This window comes from Pinus tabuliformis, chromosome 2_2 (assembly GCF_031772625.1).
Source record: "Pinus tabuliformis cultivar Carrire ecotype Pingquan chromosome 2_2, CPIR1, whole genome shotgun sequence".
In the NCBI taxonomy this organism is placed as follows: domain Eukaryota; kingdom Viridiplantae; phylum Streptophyta; class Pinopsida; order Pinales; family Pinaceae; genus Pinus; species Pinus tabuliformis.
The window spans coordinates 1,144,400,221-1,144,419,454 of record NC_142300.1 but is presented as its reverse complement, the minus strand read 5'-3'; the positions used below and the strand labels follow the sequence as shown (position 1 = coordinate 1,144,419,454).

The 19,234-nt window shown below is 39.0% G+C and overlaps 1 protein-coding gene across 4 annotated transcripts in view; it reads left to right on the top strand.

The window, feature by feature from the left end:
- LOC149197446 (translesion synthesis protein REV1-like) overlaps nucleotides 1-19,234 on the top strand; it is a 336,508-nt gene that overhangs the window by 135,549 nt on the left and 181,725 nt on the right. For all 4 annotated transcript variants that reach the window (XM_089405836.1, XM_089405835.1, XM_089405837.1 and 1 more), the window contains exons 12-15: nucleotides 9,807-9,866; nucleotides 9,975-10,061; nucleotides 10,413-10,496; nucleotides 10,605-10,677. In XM_089405836.1, coding sequence (XP_089261962.1) covers nucleotides 9,807-9,866; nucleotides 9,975-10,061; nucleotides 10,413-10,496; nucleotides 10,605-10,677 — 304 coding nt within the window. The remainder of the gene's footprint in view (nucleotides 1-9,806; nucleotides 9,867-9,974; nucleotides 10,062-10,412; nucleotides 10,497-10,604; nucleotides 10,678-19,234) is intronic.

The following is a 19,234-nucleotide window of genomic DNA, read 5'->3' as shown; positions in this document are numbered from 1 at the left end:
AAATATAAGCAGAAACTCGAGAAATACAGAGAGCAATGCTAAGCCATTTATTATACTGAGTAATGGAATGAGTACAGGAGGTGATCAGAAAGATGGCACCTCGACTTGCACCAGGCAAGTGAAGAAATACACTCAGAATAGCAAAGAAATGGCCCCTCTCTGATTTGCGTGGATGTTGCTGGAGAACTGCCGTGCTGCTGCTATTGCTGGAAATCAAATGAGGATTCGGGGCTATTCCCCTCCTCAAAAAATGCTGAAACTCTGGAATCAGCCTCTACTCAGAAAACCCAGAAAAATCCAGAAAGATTTCCTGGAATAGCCAACCCCCGAAAATCACCCCCTTGGGGTTTTGCGCAGTCCTCAATGCTCTGCACTGCTACTGAATGAAACCCTCCAGAAATCTGCCTGAAACCTCTGCCAAAACTCTCCAATATGCAAGGGCTGATCCCCTGCTCAATCTCCCAGCACAAATCCTACTGCAAACCCTCAACCCAGAACTCCTGCCAGAAAGAACTGCGTCATCCCTCTCAGTGCTGCGCAGTCCTCCAAAATGCTGATGAAACTACTGCTGAAATGCTGATGAAACTATTGCTGAAATGCTAATGGAAATACCTTGCCCGAGCAGGCACTCGAAGTCCCCCGGGGCTAAGGGTGAGATCTCCGAACGGAGACACTCAATGCACTAAACAGTGCTGCAGACTAGCTAAACAGCCAGCGTGCTCTAAGTCGAAGTGACTATCTCAAATGCTCATAACTGAATGCCAAAATGAGGAAGCTCTTCTTTCCTTTATAGCCTTTGCCTCTCTCAATCCCAAGGCCCACCTTCTCCAGCGTAATTCCTCTCTTGCCACGTGTTTCTTCCCTTCTGCGCAGTCCCTCCAAGTGTCTGCGTGGGTTCCATCTCTGCGTCCCCCTTTGGCCCCCTTGGCTCCCCTTTAAGTCACAACGTTGTGCTACTAGGAAGTGACTTTTATTCTAAAGGTGAGTCATGTCCCCTTTTCCTCACCTTTTTATTCATAAATAACTATAGAAGGCAAAAATAAGCAAAATCGAATATTCCAACTAGCCATGGCTAATTAGGAATATTACATATGTTGACAAAAGTTATAAAATTTAATGGTGTAAGCGTTGATCTCTATGATGTGATAGGCAAGGACGCAAAACTTTGATAATCACCTGTGTTATAGCCAACTTGAATTTATAGGTTCCTTTTCGCCGGATTCGAATCTGGTTTTTTCGGACACGTTGTGTCCTAATGAGACATGACCCAGATTCTAACGGACACGACGTGTCCCAAATTTAGGATTCGAATTAGGTCGAATCGTGTCCGATTCGTAGGATTCAGACACTTGAGGAAAATCCAATGAATCTGGTTTCATAGCTTATTTGTTATATTATCTTTCATCAAGCAATTACCAAATTATGTGTGCACGAAGATCACAAAAACTCAAGACACAAGATGCTGGCACTCTGCCAGGAAAAGACCCCTATCTAAGGGAAGCCCCAGTCAAAATTTCTTTCTTCAATAGTTTTCCTTGAGACTCTTCAACCTAGACAAAGACCTCCTCCACACCAAGCCAACCTCTCCTTCTTCGATCCAACCTTCAACCTAGTAGCAACAACACTTCGACCGTAGCAGCTTCGACTTGGCAGCTTTTGACATCAGTAGGAGCTTCGACTTGGCAGCTTCCGGCATCAGCAACAACTTCGACTTGGCAGAGTCCGACATCAGCAACAGCTTCGACTTTGGGAAGGACACTTCGATCTCCTAAACTAGCCCACACGAGAGAGAGAGAGAGATACCAAAATTTCGATTTGTCCTTCCCTTCCTTCTTGACCAAACTCACACTCCTTTTATCCTCCTTCACCTTCGCAGTTTTCCCCGCTTCCAGCTTCAGATATTGAACTATGTGAGGGAGAGTGAGATACTCCAAATGAAGTCGAACTGTATTGTATATATAGCCTTCCAATGAGGTTAAATCAGTGTTGCAGGAAACGTCCCTCCCACGGATCAAAAGCCCGATCTGCGATCCGTACGGGTCCGTTGGTGATTTGCCCTTCGAAACATGTTTCGGAAAAACCAAAACGTGGATTGGGCTGAAAATGCGGTTCCTGCCATTTCGGGACCCTACGGCCCGATCCGTGTTTCGGTTTTTTCCGAAATGCGTTTCGTACGGAGATAATTGAGCAACTATATGCTTGGCATTGGTCCATTTGGGAGCATGCATGCAATTAGCGATTCCAAGATGATGATGATCGAATTGAGATGCCACCCCCATCTAGCCCCTTGATTCCTAGGTTCCATGGTTCAACACCAACAACAGGGGGTTCGTCTTCATCAGTTTCAGTGCCACAGCTCCCACAGGCACGATCTTCTTCATTGCCACCACATGGAGTCCCGCCGCCACGTTCTCTTCGTGGTGGAAGGAGGAGAGATTAGTAGATATATTCACAATTTACTACTTTTGTCATAGATTAATCATTAGACTTGTGGGCTTGTGAATTTGAACCTTTTTGTCTTGGCAGTGACTAAGCGACCTATTTTGTAAACTTTATTATTTGAATTTTGGACATGACAAATGTTGATAATTGCTCGCATGCTAGATAAATCATAATATGCTCTATGTTTTATGTTTTATAACATGCTTAAATGTTTTATGTTTTATAATATGCTTAAAAATTTGATGTATGTTTGTAATTGTTAGAATATAGATGGTTGATGCTCAAATAATTAATCATCGATGTACATACTAGTAACTACAATGGAATCATGGATGCCATATCTGTCAGGCCAGGGTAACTCCAGAAATTAATGAGCGCAAGAAAGAACTGATTATTTTATTCATTAGCCAACTATTATTTATACATACATAAAACAGATCAGTTCATCTTCTAGATGACTGTCCAGTTCACCCATCCGTTTCGGATTAGGTGTCAACATTCCCCCCCTTAATCTGAAGGGATGTTGGTGAGTCCAAGCATCGTTCTGAATCTTTCAAGCTTTTTTCTTCCAAGCGCTTTGGTGAAGATGTTTGCAATTTGCTCGTTTGTGGAACAATGACGGAGATGGATTGTTTTGGCCTCAACATGATGTCGGATCAGATGATATTTAGTATTGATGTGCTTAGTACGATCATGGAACTTTGGGTTCTTGGCCAACTTTATTGCAGAGGTGTTATCAATCATGAGTGGAGTTGATTGTATTTGTTTTACCTGCAAATCTTCAAGAATTTTCCTGAGCCACACAATTTCTTTCGTTGCTTCAGCTGCTGCCACATATTCTGCTTCTGTTGTGGAATCTGCTGGTACTGATTGTTTGCGTGATCTCCAGGAGACAGCTCCTGATCCAAGACTCATAGCATATCCTGAAGTAGATACCCCAGTTTCTTTGTCTCCATCGAAGTCTGAATCAGAGTATCCAATCAAGTTGAAGTCGTCCACCTGTGTATACTTGATTCCAAGGTCTTGAGTTCCCTTCAAGTACCTTAGAACTCTTTTTGCAGCAGACCAATGTCCCTCACAAGGCTTTTGCATAAACCTGGAGAGGATTCCAACATCAAATGAAATGTCTGGTCTGGTAGTAGTGAGGTAGATGAGACTTTCTACAAGCTGTCTATACTTTGTTGCATCCTCAAATTCCTTTCCTTCAATAGATGTGAGCTTCAAGTTTTGTTCCATTGGAGTACAAAGGGGATTGCACTCTGTCATGCCAAATCTGTTTAACAAATCTCCAATGTATTTCTTTTGAGAAAGAAATATGGACTTTGGATGTTGGGTTACTTCAATGCCAAGAGAGTAATGAACATAGCCCAAATCAGTCATTTCAAAATTTTTTCCTAATTCTTTCTTTATGGATGCAATATAGCTTTCATTGTTCCCTGTCATTAAAAGATCATCTACATATACCACAAGATATACAACTGTTTTGCCAACTTTCTTGACAAATAAAGTTGCATCATCAAGATCAAAATGATTGAAGTTGAGTTTCAGAAGATGCTCAGTTAGTTTTTCATACCAGGCTCGTGGTGCTTGTTTGAGGCCATACAAGGACTTCACAAGTTTGCATACTTTGTGTTCATGTCCTTTCACAGCAAATCCTTCAGGCTGGGACATAAAAACATTCTCTTTTAGATCTCCATTCAAGAATGCAGTTTTTACATCCATTTGATGGACTTTCCAACCGTTCTGAGCAGCTAGTGCAAAGAGTGTCCGGATGGTGGCCGATTTTGCTGTGGGAGCAAAAGTTTCCTCATAATCGACCCCTTCCTTCTGTGCAAAACCTTTTGCCACAAGCCTAGCTTTGTGCTTGTCAAGTGAGCCATCAGCTTTGTACTTGTTCTTGTAGACCCACTTGCAGCCAATTGGTTTGGTTCCAAATGGAGGATCAACCAGCTTCCAAGTGCCATTCTTTATGAGGGCATCATACTCCTTCTGCATCGCTTCTTTCCATTCATCATGAGAAGCAGCTTCTTTGAAGGAAGTTGGTTCAAAATCTGTAGACAAGTTCAATTCACAATCATAAGTAACATCCATATCAACAGGTGAATTAGAGTTATCTACATCACCTCCATCTTGTCGGTTTGTATTTCTGGTTCCTGTTTTTCCAATTTCATCAGGATGAACACTTTCAAGTGTCTTTGTCAGCCACTTTGGGGGACCTTTCTGAGATGGTCCAGGCTGTTCTGTTGATTGAGTTGGGACTGAATCAAGATTAAGTCTCCCAATTCTATCAATTACATCACTTAAAGCATCATCCGTTGTTGGAGTGTCATGCAGGGGAGATTGTTCTTCAGAAGGAGATTCCACATGTTGATCTAGTATAGGAATCCCCCCTTCAAGATGTGGAATCTCATTATCAAACTCTTGGAATGATTTCGGTTTTGTGAATCTATCCAAGCGATCAAGTTGCCGCTCAACAACACTGTCAGATTTGGATGATTCAAGAAAAATGACATCTCTAGATAAAACAAACTTTTTATTTACTTCATCATAAAGGCGGTATGCTTTAGATGTGTTTGAATACCCCAGGAAGATACACTTACGACTTCTAGCACCAAGTTTGTTTCTATGTACCTTTGGTATTAAAGCATAACAGGTGGAACCAAATATCTTGAGATGTTTTACCGAAGGAACATGTCCATACCACAATTCATAAGGAGTCTTGTTTCTTATAGCACTAGATGGACATCTATTCTTTATATATGCAGCACATAGAACAGCATCAGCCCAAAACATTGTCTTTACATTTTTGAAGAAAAGCATGGATCGTACCATATTCAAAATTGTTCTGTTCATTCTTTCAGCTACACCATTCTGTTGAGGATTATAAGGCACAGTTGTTTGATGTTTAATCCCATGTTGGCGAAGATAGTGTTCAAATTCATTTGATGTATATTCTTTTCCATTATCAGTGCGAATAGACCCAATATGAGATTGTGCATCATTTTCAATCCATTTATGAAAATTCTTGAATGTTTGAAAAGCATCAGATTTGTTCTTCAAAAAATAAACCCAACACATTCTGGTGTAATCATCAATAAATGTCATGATATATTTATTTCCATTTGCAGAAGGAACAGGCATTGGACCACATAAATCTGAATGAATAAGTTCAAGCTTCCTATGTGCTCTTGAATGTGAATCATGAAAAGACTGTTTGCTATGCTTTCCTAGAATGCAAGCATCACATTGTTTATGTTTTCTAGGAATTGTAGGCAAACCAGCAACACCATTTTTCTTCAACAAGCGGAGACTATCATAGTTTAAATGTCCAAATCTAGCATGCCATAATAAACTTGATGGAAGTGCATCTTCTTCATGATGAGAAATATATGAGAAATGTTGTGCATGAGCAGAGGTTCCTTGCAGTTTAAGAAGTCTTTCTTCTTCTATACCCCTCATGACAAGTGAGTGGTCAGATGCCTTTCTTACCTCAAGCTTGCCATCAAACATGTGAATGGAGTGACCTTGCTGGCGGATGTGGACCAGGGACAACAAGTTTCTCTTGAGCTGTGGGAGATATAGAACATGATCCAGAAGAAAGTCTGGAAGACCAGGCAGTTTAAGCCTGATTGTGCCAAGCCCTGATGGCTTGATTTTTGACTGATCTGCAAAGTATACTGCTCCATCAACATTGTCAGTGAAATCTTCAAAGAAATCTTTCCTATGAGTCATATGACAAGTTGCTCCTGAATCAAGCAACCAGTCATTTTTCGAAGAAGCATGTGAAGCATTAAACAAATCTTCATTTACTCCAATGTTACATTGTGCCTCAATATAGTGAGCGGATTCAGGTGCTTTACCTTTGTCTGTGTCATCAGTTTTACCTTTCTGCTGGTTTCTTCTCAGCTCAACCTTGTCCCATGGTAGCTTGCATGTAGAAGCATCATGTGATCCATTTCGTTTGCAGCGAATGCAATGCAGATCTGCCTTTTCTGCTTGAGAATGTCTGCCCCCCCTGCCTCTGAAGTATCTTCCTCTTCCTCTTCGTCCACCTCTTCCTCTTGTAGAATCTTGAGCAGGATGCTTTTCTTTATGAGCAAGGCAAACAGTCTCTTCAGAAGATTCAGGGACTGTTTTCTTTCCAAAGGCTTTCTCTCTTTCAGCAAACTTTTTCACAAGAGACTCAAAGGTTATGTCTTTAAGATTTCCATTTGCTTGTAAAGACTCAAGATAATTAGAGTAGGTAGGATAGAGTGCTTTGAGAAAGGCAATAAGAGAGATATCCAGCTGAACCTTAGTGGATTTAATATCATGCATTATAGACTTTATTTCAGATGCAAGAGCAAGGGGGTCATTATTTTTCAGTTCAAGAGTGAAGAGTTTAATCATGAGCTGAACAACTTCAAGTGCAGAGTGTGAATCATAGAGTTCTTTCAGCTTTTGTAAAGCTTCAAAGGCAGTGGAATAGGATGAAATATGACGACTTACTTCTTCATTTACAGATGCTGCGATCAATGCATAGGCTTTGCTGTTCTTGTTTTCCCAGATGACAAGTTCTTTATCTGATGTAGGTTGCACAGGGTCTTTGTCTTCTTCTCCGACACACACTCCTTTCCACAGCTCATTGTAGATGAGGGTGTGTTTTACCATCCGAGACCATTCTGAATAGTTCTCCTTGCCAGTGAGAACTATTCCTACCATAGAAATGATTGAATGCATTTTGTAAAAAAAAAGTTCTGCTGATAAAAAAATATTCTGCTGATATACAGTGAAACTGTACTGAAAAGGGCATTCTTAAAAATTTCAAATCTCTTCCAATAAATGCCTCAATACTTCAAGCTTCAACATATTTTCTCCAAATTTATTTCTTTAAATCCCTCCAAAAGCATCCAGTATTACAAATATTAAGTATTACTTCAAAATGTAGTAAATGCCCATAAAATATTACATATTACATCAACCTTTTAAATGCACTACAAGTCAGATTAACAAACTATGTAGGAGCTTGATGTCAATGCTCTCACAGAAAAATCGAAACATGAATTCTTTCACCTTCGAACGCAGAATATGGAAACATGTTCACCATCTCTCCTTTTCACCACCCAACTGTCGTACTTTGCAACCCCCAAGGTAGCCGCTTCTTGTCCTCCAACGAGAACAATGTTATAAACCAGTGGAAGTGCTGGCTCTTCGACTTCACACGATAACCTACAGCGCACCTGGGCAACGAATTCTCCTTTTGCAGAAGGAGAATAGACAGTTTATCTCAAACGCAAAAATCTCAAAATCTCAAACGCACCAACGGACAGCAAAATCTCAAACGCACCATACAGGCCACGGACAGCAAAATCTCAAACGCACCATACATAGTCTTTGAAGTCACATACAGTTCAAACACATGTAGCAGTTTAAAATGCACTAGGTCACGACCTTAAAAGACATTCAACGCATAACATATAACACAACACAATCTCCCCTGGCAGACGCACCAAATGAGATGGCGGCTTTAAAATGGTGTAAAATATAAATTTCAATATCGCTTGTTCAGGTCTCACCCCAACCGTTACTGTCTCGAGCACCCGTTTGGTAAGCGAGCTCCACAGCTCTTATGCAGTCCTCTTCTGCAATGCGAGTCCTTCTCCATTGCAGCCCCTCTCAATCTCGGTCTTCCACAGGTCTTGCAGCAACACTCAATTGAGATTTGAAAAAAAAAAACGGTGGTGGGTATTTTAGAGACCGCAGACATGGCTGCCATGACCGAATACGAAGTCCAGGCAAAGCGTCCTCAAGGAGCGTTAGGATGGGTGAACTATTGTGTAATCAAAGCGAAAAGAGAGAAGACTGAAGATGGAGGTGATGTAGGAATTCTAATGACTGTAAGCGCCGACGACAGAAACAAAATTCCTCCGCAGACTCACGGTTTCAAAAGGGACACATTACGCTTTCTTCGCCCTTAGTAGACAAAACAGCAGCAAGACCTGGGCGTATGGAAAAAACGGAATTTCACACAGTCAGGATGCGCAGAGAATGAAACGTTCAGGCATGGCCAGGCATTGATTCTTTCTGCGCCAGGCAGAGGCAGAGCAGCGCAGGACAGACAGGACAAAGTGGCGCAGGACAAAGCAGCACAGTGCTCAGGGCAGGAGTTACAACCTATTTTGGGACCTGTGCTCTGATACCATGTCAGGCCAGGGTAACTCCAGAAATTAATGAGCGCAAGAAAGAACTGATTATTTTATTCATTAGCCAACTATTATTTATACATACATAAAACGGATCAGTTCATCTTCTAGATGACTGTCCAGTTCACCCATCCGTTTCGGATTAGGTGTCAACAATATCTATCTTGATTAATGCAAAAATATGCATGTTTTCATGTCTTCTACAACTAATTTGGTATTTGTGATGTTTATTTTGAATATAAATGCAAAAAAAATATAATATATATATATATATATATATATATATATATATATATATATAACAGACGCTTCGCTTCCTAGATTTTTGGAAAATGATGCTTCCGTGTCCCCGTTTCGTCCCTGCTTCATGCAACATTGGGTCAAATTGCCTTCCTTGAGGCCGATTTGATTTTCTTGAGGCCGACTTGGTGTGGAGGTTACATAATTCATTTTTGACTCAAAAATAATTCTTTTTACATCGTTCGAAAGCCCAATAAGGGTCTAATAAAATATAAAATAACTCTAATGACTCTTTATTAATCCTAGGAGTCCACAATGGGGACTTTGACTAATAAAATGATGGCCCAAGCATGAAACCCATGCTTTTAATAAGTCATTGTAACAATAATAAAAATTCATTTGACACATACATTTTATGAAGATCGAACCTAGTTACATTTTTCAACAAGATTGTCCATCTTATACTCATGTTTGATCTATTTTTTGAAATATTTTTAACACTACCAGCCATCTTGACTTTTTAAGTTAGTGTAATTATGGTGATCTTGGAACACTTCTTTTAATGCCTTTTGAGAAATAAAATGCTAAAGAATTCCAAGTAATTTCTTACCTTTTCAAGGCCTGATAGGCCATTTCGGTCTTAGTGGTGGTTTATCCCTTCTTCCTTCCTCCTATCCAAGTTATTTTTTTCATTCAATTTCCAAAGAAAACAATACCTATTTTCTAGCCAATATTGTCATATTAATGGTGTAGAAGACCTAGACTGCTATCTGAAGTCAATAAATATTAAAAAGGCTAACAATAACATTTATTTTCTGTGCATGTTACAAAGCTCAGAGTTTATGAGAGGGGCACTAAATAAGCAAAGTTTTCAATATCGACAATTATGTCAATTTTATAACTTTTTGAATACTTGTATATTAATCATGAGTAATTATGCAGGAGCTAAAGTCCATAGGCGCTGAAGTGAATTGGGGTGTACGGTTCAACAATATTGCAGAAGTAAGTTTCTGTATGAATTAATAGCTACTTGACTGTAATTTTTTGCTCATGAACATGGTTCAATTCGACCCAAGAGTACTGCTTATTATGTTTTTTCCTCTTTAATAGGTTCATCACTTTCTTATGAATTTGAGCCGAGAAGTTTCATTGCGTTTGCGAGATGTTTCTATGCAAGGCCGTACATTCACGCTTAAGGTATTGTACTTTCTATTTAACTATATAACATGACTATTATAAGAGATTTGTTTTTCATATTATTGTGGTAAAAGATGCTCAGGTTATGCTAGCTTAATAAGCATATATTAATTTCTTTTTCCATAGAGATAACCGGGATAAACATTGACAGAATCAACTGTTTACTTATCCCAGAGAAGCAGAGCCCAATGTGCTCTTTTTGTAGAAGGTCTTTATGATTAAAGTTTCTAGATTTAGTTACCAAGGCTTGCTTCCACTATTCTGCTTACAGCCTTAAACTTTGATTTATAACTTTTCATTTTTTAAAACTTTCTACCCGTTGGAAGCCACTTATCCAGTATTTGTACTCAGGTGAAGAAAAGAAAGAAAGGTGCAGGTGAGCCTGCCAAATTTATGGGCTGTGGAAGTTGTGACAATCTAAGCCATTCTGTGACGGTAGTATCTTCAGCTGAATGTTCTTACAAATTTTCTGGCAGCATTTCGTAATATAACTAGACATCATATCTAAAGATCACTAAGTTGTTTCACAGTTGCTAATTGCAGGTGCCTTCTGCTACAGATAATATGGATATACTTTTGAGGATTAGTAGACAGATTTTTGCATCATTTAACCTCGGTAATAAAGCATCCTTAGCTTCTAGCTATTTGCAATATATGTTTTAGGAAGGAAATAATTATATTGTGGGCTGTATCAATTATGTTTCCGGAGCAGGTGTTTTGGTGTTACTTGATGCACATGTCTGATATTTAGTGAAAGATACTATCTATTAATAGAGATGATAATGTCCAATCATTGAAAGTACTCTTGAGGTTTTAATCCTACCCTTATTTCAACCCTTTACATGGGACACCTTAACTTGTCCCATTGGCTTATTGGAGCCCCTATGTTATGAGATGTTGTCTAGTGGATGTGTTCAGACATGTATTATATTTATACATCAGTAACCGTATCTTCTGTGCTTTAGTACCCTTGTTTTTTGTCCTTTTTGGGTGTATTTGTCCTAAATTATCAATCACTTTATTTTGTTTTGTTGGAGACATTCTTACATTTTTCAATTTTGTAATCACACACACACACACACACATATATATACTATGAAACTGGATTTGCTGGAAATAGCCTGCGTGTCCGAATCCCACAAATCGGACACGATTCATTGGGGATTCGAATCCCAGAATGGGACACGTTGTGTCCTAACGGGACACGTACGAATCCCGTACGTGTCCCGATTTTGGGATTCGAATCCCAAAAAAATGAAACCCGCGGGCATAAAAAGGCGCTGTTCTTTCAGTCTTTTACCATTTCTCTCTTTCAGTTTTGCATACATTGAGCTGTGGGCAAGGAGCTAAGGGTTTGGAGCAAGGAGCTAAGGGTGTGGAGCGTTCGGCAAGGAGATTCAAGCACCAGGTAAATGCATTTAATGTATATTTTTTTTACATTTCTATTACAGCGGTTTGTATGTGAATTTTTTTTATAAATTTGTGCGTGTTTTGTTTATTTTTTTTATAGTATTCATGGCTCAATCAAGGGCAGCAGTTAGGGGGCAAAGGAAGGAGAAGAATGTCTCCATTGGAGATGCCCCTCCTCCCCCAATATCATCAGAGTCTGCTGCAAGTAATGTTGAGGGAAGAGGAGGACCTAAAGACAACATTGATAAATATCCCTTGTGGAAATATGTCACAAGAGAGGATGGGACAAGCACCAAGGGGAAGGGAGGAGGCAATGTGCAATGGAGATGCAACTTTTACCACATTTATTAACACATATTACCATGTGAAAGGCCATTTGTTGGCTTTACCTAGGTTGTGGAATTAGAGCTTGTAAAACTGCTCTTTTACAAAAGAGGAAAGAAATGGAAAAGGAGTTCACTATTGGTATGGAAAATGTGGCTGCAAAATCAAGAAAAACCAAGAATCAAGACCCCCTTCCATTTTTGAAGAAAGACACCACCAAATTTCCATTTGAGAGTTCTATTGGGGGACAAGCAACAAAAAGAAGAGCAATTACACTTGGTCCAATGGACAAGATTTTTCAAAAAGAGAAACGGGAAGAACTTGATCTCACCATTGTCTTCTTTTTCTATCAAAACTTCATACTATTTAATGCCTTGAAAATATTACAAAATAAATTTAATTATTCCCGAAGGGGGTGAAATTGAGTCAATTCTCCTGAGAAAGGCCACAATTTCACTTTTAAAATGGTTTTTGTTGGTCAAAAGGCAAAATAGTAACAACATCCTTCCAATACTTAGCTTGTTTGGTCAACATTCCCACTCAACTTGCCCATGATGGATTGCTAGAGTAGCTTGTTTTGGTCCCTTGGAGGAAAAAATTGTTATAGCAGCAATGTTCTTGGTCCATTACATAATTTCCTTGTCCATGGTAGGTATAATGGCTAGAGAAGTCCTCTCCAATGGCTATTTTAACTCCCAACGACTAGTTCAACTTGGCATTGGCATTCTCTCTTGACAATTCAACTTGGGCCCTTAATGTTGGATCTCTAATGTTCTTGCCCTTAATTCCCTCTTGATTTGTATTGGGTAGGTCCCAAATTTTCCCAATCATCTAGGGCGTTACCACCTCATCACCTTGTTTCACACATCATCTTGCCCTTGTGCCGAATCTCTAATGCCATGGATGATGTCAAAATTCCGACACTTGTGTATTCTTTTTTGTTGTTGTGATGATCACTTTTGACGTAATGCATGCAAGATTTTGCCCAAATGATCAATCCAAGCAATAAACAGCTTCACACACTGACTGCATCCTACTTTTGCTGAGTTATGTCATCCAAGCTTGTCACCAATTTTGGAATGGGTGGATATTGGTGAGATAAAAATTTTTGCATGGAAGAAACTTGTGCCAAAAAAGTGCACACCAAGTGTTTTTCTTTAGCAACCTCCAAACACAAATTAATTCTACAATTTGTCTAAGTCCTACCTATTATCGCTCAATCTAGCAAGGGTCCTAGGAGGGGTTCCAAAGGGGCAAGTACTAGACCAAGTAGAAACAATGGGACAAGGACCCATTGTCACCTTAGTCGATGTCCCCTGCTCTTTACATACTTTCACCGATGGGAGGAGTCCCGGTATAGGGAAATCACTAAGAATGATTAGTCAATGATAAGATAGGTAGTGGTTCCTAGATCTCATTCACATGAAAGACTCAAATGATAGGGTTTACTTTCTCTAGAAGCAAAGTGTGGGGCTCTCCAAGAAAGGCTCAAACAAGGCCTAGACCTAGGGATTAGAGATATTCCTCGATGAGGAATGCGCTAGACCGAAGATTCCTAAGAGAAGAGGGTTTCTGAGTGAATTTGTGAGACAAAGAATGATGAACATACAAGACCACAAAGAAGCCCATGGGGACCCAAGCAAACCCTACAGTTTCAGATGAATCTGGAAACAAAAGGTTTAGAGTCTAGACCATGTAAGGGAGAAGAAAGGATCAAAACATATGAACTTCCTTTGAGTTTTCTAGTAAGATTGATCCCTTGGAAGGCTGCAAACCTAGGACCAAGGGCTTAATGATTTGGGAGCCAGGGCTTTGTGTATCTCACAAATCGACCGTGGGATTGACTTAAAACTTGGAGGGCATGTGTAGGGCACCCTAACACAACTCCTCACTAACTCTCTGGGCAAACTAGTGGCTCGATTGGAAATCGTTGGAAGCCCTAGGTAGGTCTTCTAGGGTTAGGTAGAGAAATAAGAAAAAGGGGAAAGATAAATGGTTTTAGGGTTGAACATAAAGGATTTAGGACCGGTGCCTAACTATTGGGAAGATTGGAGTCAAAATGATCAAGACATGGGAACCTCACTCTTTTCAAGGAGGCTAAAGAAGCAACTTCACTACTAATGGATGAAACTACACAACAACTTTAGACTTTTATACTTTGATATGCAAGATTTGATGGAATTTCAAGGTAAAAGGTGCACAACCTACCCCTAGGAAAATTTGTTCTTACCCCTAGGAAAATTCGTTCTTCTTCCCAAGATGAATAACATATGCAACGAGCCAAGATTACAAGTGTTTCATAAATTCAAATTAATTTTAGGGCAAAAGCTAAATCAAAGCATAACAATCCATACATTAGACAAATTATCAAGAAATTCACATGAAAAGAGCACTTACATGACAAGAGAGTATATCCATCCATCACATTTGCAAAATAGAAGTTCCAAGAGAGATAACGAAAATATTCCACACATCAAAATGTATTTAATCATCCAAATCATTCCACAAATCGCAGGTCCGAAATCTTTAGAAAGATATATCCCAAATCCAAGTGATGATAAGGAATGGAAGGAACCCTTCATCAATTTATATGGTCCTCCAAGGGATTCAAATTGCCTAATTAGGCCTAAAGATGCCCCTAATAATAAAATAATGTACAAATAACAAGCTTTTGGTGGAAAGCCCACCAAATAGGTCCATAATATGAAAAATAAGCCTCTCAAGAGGGCCGAGATGTTAATACAATAGCTAGATGTGCCAAAATGAATGGAAGGGCTCTAAAAATAGTGATGAAGGGGTTGGCCCCTTCATTTCCAAGCAAATGACCTGTGGTGCTCCCAAGTGGCTTTAGGGGGCAGAAAAGCATCCTCATTGGTCTCCAACTGAATCAAACAAGCATGTATCTCATCTACAAGGGTTGGAACAATGATGCAAGCCCTTCCTTTGTCTCCCATGGTAAGACACAACCCCATCTCGACCCTAGATCAACTGCCAAGTGTGTAGTCGGCTGGGCGAGGTGGTCCATGTGCATCACCATTATTAAACAAGTGGGACACGAGCGAGCGATGAATTGTGCTGAAGGATCACATGGCAGGGCTATTTTCTCACTACTATAGTGAAGGCCCATGGCTCTCAACGCACACAATATGAATGCCAATATGACCCTCTGGGGAGACCAAACCCTAACATGAGGACCCACTTGCAATCCTGTATAAGATCCAATGCGTCTCCTCACCTTCCAATACAATGATTCACTAGTGCAATCGAGTAAATGAGCTTACAAATCATGGAACTAAGTGCACACTTCATAGTGGCATGCCCTTCCATAATGGGCTTTAGAATGTACTGGTGTCTCCAAGACCAAGAAAGCGGTTAGTCGAGGATCCTATTAGGTGGTTTGAACCTTTAAGGGAATAACAAGTCCATTTTACATCCATCACATGGTTGGTGCCATGTGAAATAATGATGGAACAAAGTGGGGCATCAAGGGAAGGCTCCAAGCCACATGCCATGGTACAACGGTAGCTATGATGAGGGAGGCCTACACTTGGGTGTATAGATGTAGGAGGGAGTAATCGTGGTACATTAGTTACCCCGACCTTTTTTTTCCACTCTTCTTCATATGCCTTTTTCCTTTTATTGAATTTTCTTTTTATAATTGCTTCAGGCTGGAAGGAATGAGAGCATGATGTGTAAGGTATAGCAATGACTACCCCCTTAAGGTTGGGGAGTTCATCGCCCACCAGTGGTTTGGGACAATCATGTGTTCCTTAATGATGCAGGCGACCAATATAGGGGCCCTAGGAATTAGGGAGATGGCCATAATGATAGGGGGTAAAGCTCATGATGGCTTTTGCCCATGTGCTAAATTTGTATGTCCTTGCGATCTTTTGCATTTTATGGTACATTTCTTGTTGAGAGTGGCCAAATTATGCTTTTTACTTTCTTTTTAGCTACATCAACCTCCAGGGCATCATTCTAGGTCCAACCCAAAGTGTGGACAAGGGGAGGGGAGGCTAACTCCTTGTGGACCCAATGGACAAATGTGGACTCAGATGGGAAATATGTTAAAAGGGATTATAATGAGTAGAGGGGAGTGATTTATGTGATGTCGAGAAGTGGGACCACGCAACCAGAAACAAGATTTCCCATGTAGTGTCACTCCTAAAGCTAGTAGCCAATAAAGGAGATCCTACGAGACTAGGACACAAGGTTAACCACCAAGTTGGACAAAGGGACAAGAGTATTGTTATAAAAAGAATTAATCAAGTCTGTAATTATTAATCAATTAGGCAAAGGGCATCACTTCTATAGAAGTAGCAAGACAAAAGGAAAAAGTTGCTAAAAAAAAGCACGAAAAGATGTAGTGGCCAAAAGTTGAAAGAGTATATTTGAGACGAAGATTTCCCTAAATTGCAAACACGGATAACACAAAATATGTTTTGCCACATCTTCATGAAGGAGAAAAAACTAACTTGGAAATGCAAAGAATGAAAGAGGGCAAGTGTAAACGTTGTGGCGAAAAATGGGACCCTAAACATAGATGTGCTAAAGGAAAAGAAACCAAGAACCTATATAAATGTGAAGCAACTAATGATTCAGACAATGAAGAATCAAACGTAGAAGAAATTGAAGATTCTTCAGAATTTTCTCCAAAACCAAATAACAAGACTATTTCGCAAGTGTCATTATCGGCCATGACAGGTATATCTCAGCCCCAAACATTAAAGTTAAAAGGACACATCAAAAAGAGCAACGTAATGGTTTTGATCAATATCAGAAGCACCCACAACTTTTTGGACTCAACTATGGCAAAAAGACTCAACATTTTCACGTTTCCCATGCTCAACATGAAGGTTATGGTAGCTGACGGTAAGAAAATTGAAAAAGTAGGGAAATGCCATAAAGTCAAATCCCAGATTCAAGACTATAATCTAGAATCTGCATTCTACACTGTACGATTAGGAGTGGATGTGGTCCTAGGTTTCCAATGGCTTCAAACCCTAGGCACTTACTTTGCCAACAATTATAAACAATTTATAAAATTTAAATGGGAAGGGCAGAAATACAAGTTATATGGGTTCCAGCGCCTGAGAATCAAATTGTGTCATCTTCTAAGATGAGGAAAATGATCTAGAAGGGAGTAACAACTTATTTAGTGCAGTGTCATCAATTAGAAATGCTAACTTCAATTATGATTAACGAAGAATCACTTGAAGTTCAATAACTAATTCAAAAGAACGAAAAGGTGTTCCAAAACCTTCTAATGAAGTTGCCTGCTAAAAGAGAAATCGAGCATGCAGTCAAAGTCAAATCAGGATCAAATCCCGTCAACATCCAAACTGTATCGATATATCCACATCATCAAAAAACCGAAATTGGAAGATTAGTCCAGGATCTTTTAAAATGTGGCATTATCACAAAAAGTAGAAGTCCGTATGCTACTCCAGTTGTATTAGTTCAAAAGAAATATGGTTCAAATCACATCATAATTCATTTGTTGACATGTTTTGAACCAACAAGTGTGGTTCATCGTTAGGACAAGTTGAAGAACCAGATGGTAGCAACTTAAATAGAGAGAGCAAATCATCAACGACTATATTTGACCAGGAAACGACTATATTTGACCATGAAACGACTATATTTGACTAGGAAGCTGTATTGGACCGAGGGATAGGGAAATTAATTCAAAAGTTAGTTTTGTTAAATTTATTACCATAATTTATTAAATTTCACTATTTGTATTTAATGAGAATAAACTAATAATTTAAATCTATTATTAGTTTATTCTCATTAAATACAAACAGTTAAATTTAATCAATTATGGTAATAAATTTAACGAAACTAAATTTTGAATTAATTTCCCTACCCCTATCCCTATCCCTCAGTCTAATACAACTTCCTGGTCAAATATAGCCGTCTCATGGTCAAATATAGCCGTTTCCTGGTCAAATATAGCTGTTGATGATCTGCTCTCTCTATTTAAAACTGCTGCCATGGTTTGGTTCTTCAAGTTGTCCTGACAATGAACCACATTTGTTGGTTCGAAATGCATCGACAAATGAATTATGATGTGATTTACGTCGAAAAATCTTCTCAATACTTGAAATGGATCATAGAAGCCTAAATTCAACAAGAAATATGGTTCGTTCAAATTATGCATCGATTATCGAGGATTAAACAAAATAACAACTAAAAACAAGTTTCCAATCCCTTTTATGGATGAAATGTTGGATGAACTACATGGAGATAAATACTTCTCAAAATTGGACTTAGGGTCAGGGTATTACCTAATCAGAATAAGGTTAGAAGACATAGCAAAAACTGCTTTCCAAACACGTGAAGGTCATTACTAGTTTAAAGTAATGCCTTTTGGTTTAACCAATGCACCAATAACTTTCCAAACTACTATGAACGAACTATTCCGTCCATATCTAAGGAAGTTTGCATTAGTGTTCTTTGATGACATTCTAAACTAGTTAGAAGAAAACCAAAAAGTCGTCCAAGCTCTAAAAGAAAATCTAAATGATGCAGAAATCATATGAAGCAGCAAGTTGACCGAAATAGAACGAAGAGAGAATTTGTAGTTGGAGAATGGGTATTTGTTAAACTTCAACTTTACAAGCAATTGTCCTTAAAACAGAAGGGAAAAAATAAATTGGCACCAAGGTTTTATGGACTGTACCAGATTAACAAAAAGATAAGCCAAGTAGCATACAATTTAAGCCTTTTGATAAAAGTTGTGTTCATAATGTTTTCCATGTATCTTACCTTAAAAAGGCAATTAACGAACATCAATCAACACAAACAACACTTCCAACTTTAGGTGACGAAGGAAGGGTCATTCTAGAACTATAAGGTATTATCTCCATTAGGGAAAAAAAGTTGCGATCACGAGTAATCAAAGAATACCTAATCAAGTGGAAGGACTTACCATGATCTTTTAAAATGTGGCATTATCACAAAAAGTAGAAGTCTGTATGTTGCTCCAGTGGTATTAGTTCGAAAGAAATATGGTTCGTTCAAATTATGCGTCGATTATCGAGGATTAAACAAAATAACAATTAAAACCAAGTTTCCAATCCTTTTTATCGATGAAATGTTGGATGAACTACATGGAGCTAAATATTTCTCAAAATTGGACTTAAGGTCAAGGTGTTACCTAATCAGAATAAGGTTGGAAGACATAGCAAAAACTGCGTTCCAAACATGTGAAGGTCATTACTAGTTTAAAGTAATGCCTTTTGGTTTAACCAATGCACCAACAACATTCCAAGCTACTATGAACGAACTATTCCGTCCATATCTAAGGAAGTTTGTTTTAGTGTTCTCTGATGACATTCTAATTTATTGTAAAACATGGAAGGAGAACCTACAACATTTGGAGCAAGTTCTTACTGTATTAGAAGATCATTAGTTTTATGCCAAGAAGTCCAAAT